Here is a 7,143-nt window from a genome sequence, read left to right on the forward strand (position 1 = left end):
AATCTTCAGTCCTGTGAAGTGGTCAGATCACACTCTTAAAGAGTTTAATGTCAATGGAGTTTAATTCACGTCTTTATTAAATACTGCACTCTTGTTTAAGCTTCTAGACAGAACTGTGTGTGGGGAAGTGACCAACATCCACTGACTTTCAGAGCAGCTTGCAGATGAGGGCACTAGCCAGGCATTGTACAAGGTGGCATGTAGATACATGAGTGAAGGAGAGTGACCGTATGCCTGCAGTGGTAGCTGGAGATGGTGGAGCTGTGTCAGCTGCACGCCTGCCACTGCCCGGCCCTCCCACCCCTCTGGGCAGGAGGGACCTCTGCAGCTGAGAGGAAGCTGATGGCTGGAGCTGTGCCACCCTTGAGCATTCATCCCTGCAGAGCACAAGAAAGGGCAGCGTGTGCCTTATGGCAGAAAGCGTCAGAGTCAGGGTACGTTAGACGTGTATGTTAGGCACGGAAATCGTGCTTTCCTCAAACAGCTGATTTTGGCATGGGTTAAGACTTGTAAATCATGCTGGATCTGTCAAGTACTACTTAAGAATCAAGCATTGTTGGAGTACTTTTTCTTAGCATTCATTTGTGCTTTCTTGAATCTTGACTATGTCTTGTATCTTGTCTCTTTTGAAATTTATTTATAGAGAACAAAAATGTATCTGTTGGAGGTTTTTTTTCTCCAGAGGAGTTCATAGTTTAAACCAGTGTTAAATGCTGCCTTATGTTAAAATGCAGTTCACATAAAATCCATGCATGACTCATTGCAAAGTGTTTGGCTTTTTTTTTTCCCCCTAAATAAGCTAACATTTAAACATCCTCTTGTATTTCAGAAGAAATCCTTAAGACAAGTTATTGGGGAAGAAAAAGGCAAAGTCTCCAGCAGAAGTGTTGGATTAGACACAGCTACTTCTCGCCCTGTAGAAGCTGGACAACCACCTGATGAGTTTCACCTATCCCCTTCTAAACAATGTTGGATCAAGGAGGGATCCTCCCAGTATGGAGGCTTTCCAGGATTCAGTAGCAGTGATGGAGTATTAAGGGAACTGGATGATGGACAATTTGACCAGGAAGATGGAGTCACTCAGGTCACGTGTATGTGATAAAGTAAGTAACTGCATCAGATGGACATGTACATAATTCACACAAATGTTTGTTGTTTTTTTTTTTTAAATCATACTACTTTAAATGCATTGGTATAATCCTATGACTTTCCCCAGACTCATTTTGTATTTTTGTCTGTTTCTTTGTTGTGTTAATCCTACTGTAGTAATAATACTACTGCAAAATAATTTGGTTTTCTGTCTCTCTTTAATAGAATAACTACATGACTGGGTGCTCTGCTAACTTCTTAATGCTTTTGACAAGCAAGGAAGTAAATGCTGCAAAACAGTGACAGTTTGAGTTGTGTAAGAGGGAGAGGAATGAGGATGTTTAGTATTTTCCACAAGCTGGAGGAGTATGGGGTTTGTTTTGTTTTTAAAGGGTGTTGTAAATATTGGTGGGAAAAAAAAAGAAAAATTAATTATCTGGCTGTTGTTAAGTTTTAATGTAATTTTCACTTTACTTGCCTTGCATAAATTGAAAAGCCTAGAGAAATGTAAGTCTTATCCTAGAGTGTTAATAATTTAAGCTACGTTCAGGCTTGGTATGTACAGAAAACCTCTGGAGGCTGTAGGCAGACACTTGCTCCTGTGATATCATTTCACCTATGCAGGTTTTACCAGGGTTCCTTGTACATCTAAGCCAAAAGCGATCCGAGCATAGAGCTTGTATAATGATGTATTCATAATTTACTCATGAGTGGAAGTTAAAAACCACTCGCCCTCTGAAAGATAACTTGCAGTCTATGAAAAAGTAGTTTGAGAAACTCACTAAGAAGCATTGACAGCGAGGTGCACAATGATGCTGATAATATATAGGAGGAAGAAGTAGGCTAAACTTAATAGGTGATATTAAATGATAGACTGTATACGAATATGCTGATGTATATATAAAAAAATTCTCAGCTAAATGTATCTCACGCTGGGTAAAGTGTATTCAACTGCATGAAATGCCAGAAGGAATGTTCAGAGGAAAGGATGAAAGCTGCTGTGCTTCCATCCTCACCGTGGGGAGGAGCTGCTTGTGTTAAGGGAGGTTAACACTGGCAGGGCTCTGTGGGGAAAGGCACGAACAGGAATTATTTTTATGCTGCTGTCTTGAAATTACATTTTCCAGAGGAGGAGCTGAATAAAAATGCATCTCCAAAAGATAAATGTGATTATCTGAAAAATGCAATTTTTAGTTACAGTTTTAGAAGCAAAAACTATAAATGCTCATCACACTTAAGCTAATGGAAAATAATTTGGTCAAAATGAGAAATCAGAACTGAGCAAATGTATTCACAACACTTCTCACAATGTTTGCAGTACAGCACACATCACCCAGGGATTTTGATACCTGTTTGTGTGTGTTGTACTGCAAACACTGGGAAGAACGTTGTGAATACATTTAACCACCCCACTCCCCTGGGGTAGTATCCCACCAGCTGCCGTGGGAGTCTCCCTGTCCACAGTGGTAGATCCTGCCACTAAATGCAGTGGGCAAATTAGTGCAGTGACAGGAACACCAATAATTGACTCCAGATGAGCACCCTAGGAGATGACCAGGATGGTGGAAGTCAGACTGCGATCTCTCTGGCGGGGAGCTGTGCAGAAAGAACACTGGCAGAAGCTGCTTATTTCAATAAGCAAAAAATAACTCATGAAAGAAAAAAGTTACGCTTGCTATGATAAGCAAAAAGTAGTACAAAGCACTAGTGCTATTTCTGTTTATTTGAAATATAATAAATAGGGAAATATAAGAAAGGGGAAACCCTTTCTGCTTGCATGATTGTCATCACAGGAGCTTGAACTGATTATTGCTTTGGAGCTGCTTCCCAATTTCATTATGAAATTGTTGTAGGCAGGCTTGTTTATTTTTGACTTTGGAAGAGCAACTCTAACAACTGTTTGTAGCAGGTTTGGGAGGGGGTTTAAAAAAAAAATCCACAGCCCTGCAGCTGGAGACATTCCTTCAACTTCTTTTTCCTATTGCACATTGTTGAAAAGGGCAGCTTCTGTTTTCTCACTTGAATTTCTTAAGAAAAATGCTGGCAGCCTGGCAAAATAGTTCTGAATTGTAACTGTTTTAAGAGCCAAATACATGCCAGCAGGGCAGCAGGAGGACTGTGCACACCGCGGGGAGCGATGGGAGCACAGGAGTGCCTGAGACAGTAGGCATGGTAAGAAATCCATTCTTGCCAAGGCTTCTCTCCCTGCTTTCCCCCCAGCATCTCAAGGTCACAGATGTGGGGCACACACCTCACGTTCATTCCCTGTCTGGGGGCATCACGTGGAGGAGGATCGCTCCGCTAATGGGAAGAGTGCTGGGCTGGGTGTTCCCCCCAGAGCCTGACCCAAATGCTGCTTTCTCATGCAGCCTGCTACTCTGTGAGCAGTGGCCGTGGTCACACAGTAGCAGGCATCTCCTCCGTGGTACATGGAGGTGGAGAAAATTATGAAAATACATATTACATCTGCCTCTGGCAGAAAGCCAGGTAACTCTAGCATATTAAAAATGGGGTAACAGCTGGTCTTGTGCAACTCAGAATATGTTGCTCTACTTCTAAAAGTATTTTTCACGAGTTGTCCAAAACTCTTGTGTGTGTGTGTGTAATTTTAACTGCTGGTGGTTCTTTATCTAAGTCAAACCTTAAAAGCAGCAAAAATTGGTCAAAAAACTTAGGAATTCTGAATATTCCAAGTTAAAGCTTTTTTAAAGTCTATCAAAGAAATTACTGACCTTTTATAAAGCAGTATCTCTGCTTAAGATGGTTAACAATAGTGAATCCTAAAACAACACTGAACTACAACCATATAACAAGTTACAATGTATAAAGTACTAGATTGAATGCAGTTAATCTTTCTAGAGTATGTTTATTGGATAAAAAGAATCATTTAACTTTTAACTGAGATCTTTTCATATCAGCTGTTGAGAATGCAGAAAATTCAAATGAATTAGTATCTTTTAAAAAGAACTTTTCCCCTTACAGTTAATGGGATGTACACAAGGCAGATTCTGTTTTGGAACAAGAGTAGAAATTGCGTATCCTGTGGATGTCCACAGGTACACTCTAGAACATCCCCACTTTTAGCAAGAAAGGCTTTTCTTTTTAAAATGAAATGAAGCCATATTTCTTTTCAGTAGCTCACAGTTTTACCTGTGCTTTAGTCCTTGCTCTTGAATCTCACAGGTTTTGACTGTGCTGCAAACCTCTGTTAATGTCTTTCTAGCCTTTTTAATTCAGTGTAAATATGCTAAATTGCTTCCTCTGAACCCACTCAGCAATTCCTGTATAGTTAAGGGCAGCTGTCTTTATTTTAATGCCATTTGTCTCACAGTATATGAAGTTGCCCCTGCTGTAGAAACATTAATCTAGATTGTTTTCCTAGCTCTCTATTGTCTTTCAGCTCACAGGGCTACATTTAGGCTCTGTATTGGAAAAAAAAATAAACAAAATACAATTCTTCACCTGGGAAAAAAAAAAAGTCAACCTACCAGGAGCCAAGATAGAGATCTGTAAAGTGAGTGGCATGGAGAGGGTACCAAAGGCATAAATTCTTCAGCATTCTTTTTTTGACACAAGAACTCAAGGGAATCATGGAAGTGGTGAGTAGCAGGTTTGTGTAGCAAGGTATCTGTTCAGCTAACTGTAGAACTCCTTGCTGCAGCATGCTGTGTATAAAACTACATGGATTTAAAAGGTGACTAAAAAATTCCTGAAAGGAAAAAAAATTGCCCTATTCTCTCTGAAAGTCACGGAACCAGAAACTCTAGGAGACTGTGAAAGCTGGTCTGACTGACTGCATGCTTATCACGTTCTTTAGGTTACTGTAAGCACCAGTGCTTCACCCCTGGTGGGCAAGTAGCTGAGAGCATTCTCCTGCGGCAAGGCTTTCTTTCAAAAATCAGGGAGAGTAAGTTGCTTGCTCAGCCTGTGTGAAGACTGTGCAAGAATCATCTGACTTCGTGCACTAGTTGAAGAACACAGAATAAACCACCCATCTCCCTAGGGTGTGGATGCTGAAACAGAAATAACTGAAAATGCTTCTAAAACAGATGATGGAAAAAATTCTGAAAGCCAACTGTATCTTACTTGGAAAAGTGAAGAGGGGAGGGTGCATTTTGGGTATAGGGGAGTCTAATTAAAGCTACTTGGTTCATCACCTGGTCTTACCCAAACTAGAGCATTAAGGTATGCCTTTGTTAGTGTTGTGACCAGCACTGTCCATTAATTAAACTAAGTTTGTAAATCAGAAGAGCTGTCAGTAACTCTAGCAAGATTTTTTTTGTATGCTCCTATTTTTTATATATGCACACACACACGCTGTTCAGTTTTCATTTTACCAGAATGTATTTTACATACTCATATTTTTATTGAAAGAATTACAAATCAAACTTAAAGCATGGATGCATTCTCTGACAAAAAAAGTAAGTACACTTATTTATTCAATAACAGGGCTTCAGTTAGGAGCCTGTGTGTCTGAACTGTAATAGGTAAGTCCCTTACCTGTATGTGGCAACAGAAATGCCCTGTAGCTATTAAAAAGAACAGAGAGAGAAGGCAACCTATGCTGTTCATGAACCTCTGCAAAAGCCTGCTTATACTTTCTGATTCTTAAATTGTTTGGAGAGGAAATACTTTTCTAGTGTTTACAAGGAGGGAGAAACTATCCACTGTAAAAATAATTTTGTGCTCATAATTGTCAGAACAGTTAATTTACGTACCTGGTCAACCACAATAAACTGCTGCTTAACTTCTGTGTGCCTGGTCTGTAAAATACTATTTTATTTTTGTAAAGCTAAGGTCTTTTCTGTAGTTCTGAGAGGAAGCTTCTAACCATTAAAAGCCCTTACCAAATCAGCTACCAGTTTCTCTATTATGTTTGCCTCAGACTGACATTAAATGGGTTAGATCAATGTGTACCTTTCCTCAGGCTAGAATTACTTTTTTGCAGTCTTGTCTGTACATCCATACAGCTCACAAGGCAAAGCTTGTTAGACTTACAGCCATCTATTAAAAGCTGATTAGGTTCTCCTTGTTCTTAGTATATTAATCTTCTGAAGGTAAAAAGCGCAGGTTGCTGTCTTGACAATTCCCTGTGGCTTAATTTAGAGAATGGTTGTTAGTTAGGATTTAGACTTTTCAAAGCCAAATGCCTGTATCAGAATTTTGACAACTGGTATGAATTAAAGAAGTGAACATTCCTGACTTCAGGTACGCAGGACTTGAAAGAGCCAAAGTGGTTTAGGGGAACTGGTCTGGTGACACGTTCTGATCTGTTTAAGCAGATGAACTTTGACAACATTTGAGAGAATTAAAATCTTAAATGGAAAGTAGCAAAATCACTGTGGTTGACTTGTTGCAAGATAGGCTAAGCCAAACATCAGGAAAAACCTCAGTGACTAAGGAAAAAGTCACTTGAAAGTTATCCTTTGCTTACAGTATGCCCTGGCATCTGTGACATGCTGTCATTGTGTGCTTATTTTGGTATCTGAAAGGACCTCCTCTAGATCTCCCTTACTTTTTAATTGTAGAACCATCATGTTCTGATTTGAGAGATGTATAGATTTAGCATTGTGAAGTCAGACCTCAATGAGTATTGTATTTTTCTACTTTTGAAAGAAGAAATACAACTTCATTTCAGCACACCTTGTAGCAGAGATGGGAGAGCACTGAACTTTCTCTTGGAAGCACTCAATTGCCTGCATTCTTGGACGAGATGAAAAATGAGAATCACTTACCAAACTGCAGCGGTATGGATAAAGAAAGAGTTTAATTTTATCCTTTTTTTTTTTTTTTACAATATAATTCAAAGACAGTCTTGATTTCCCTATTATGTGGAGTCTAAATTAAACCTGTTAATATTTATTAGACAAATCAATGCTTTGCTTAGGCTAACTGAAGTTTTATGGTACCATTCAGGCACATGTGTGTACACAGTACTCATGTAAACAATAGCAAGGGAAAATACAAGCAGTGTTTCACTTAGGCCTTACATAAAATCAGCTTAGTATAGCAAGTCAACTTTACAGTGCAAATCTGAATGAGAATAAACAGGAT

At 39.3% G+C, this 7,143-nt stretch overlaps 1 protein-coding gene across 4 annotated transcripts in view; it reads left to right on the forward strand.

Annotated features, from left to right (window-relative positions):
• Positions 1–5,842, forward strand: part of RFTN2 (raftlin family member 2) — a 37,510-nt gene extending 31,668 nt beyond the window's left edge. The window contains exons 9-10 of one of the 4 annotated variants that reach the window (XM_072873865.1): positions 830–1,103; positions 1,315–5,842. In XM_072873865.1, coding sequence (XP_072729966.1) covers positions 830–1,099 — 270 coding nt within the window. In that variant the 3' untranslated portion in view covers positions 1,100–1,103; positions 1,315–5,842. Of the gene's footprint in view, positions 1–829; positions 1,291–1,314 lie in introns of those variants that run through there. The other 3 variants (XM_072873866.1, XM_072873864.1, XM_072873868.1) reach the window with 3 other exon arrangements.
• Positions 5,843–7,143: the final 1,301 nt, after the last annotated feature.

Source organism: Ciconia boyciana, chromosome 10, assembly GCF_034638445.1.
Source record: "Ciconia boyciana chromosome 10, ASM3463844v1, whole genome shotgun sequence".
In the NCBI taxonomy this organism is placed as follows: domain Eukaryota; kingdom Metazoa; phylum Chordata; class Aves; order Ciconiiformes; family Ciconiidae; genus Ciconia; species Ciconia boyciana.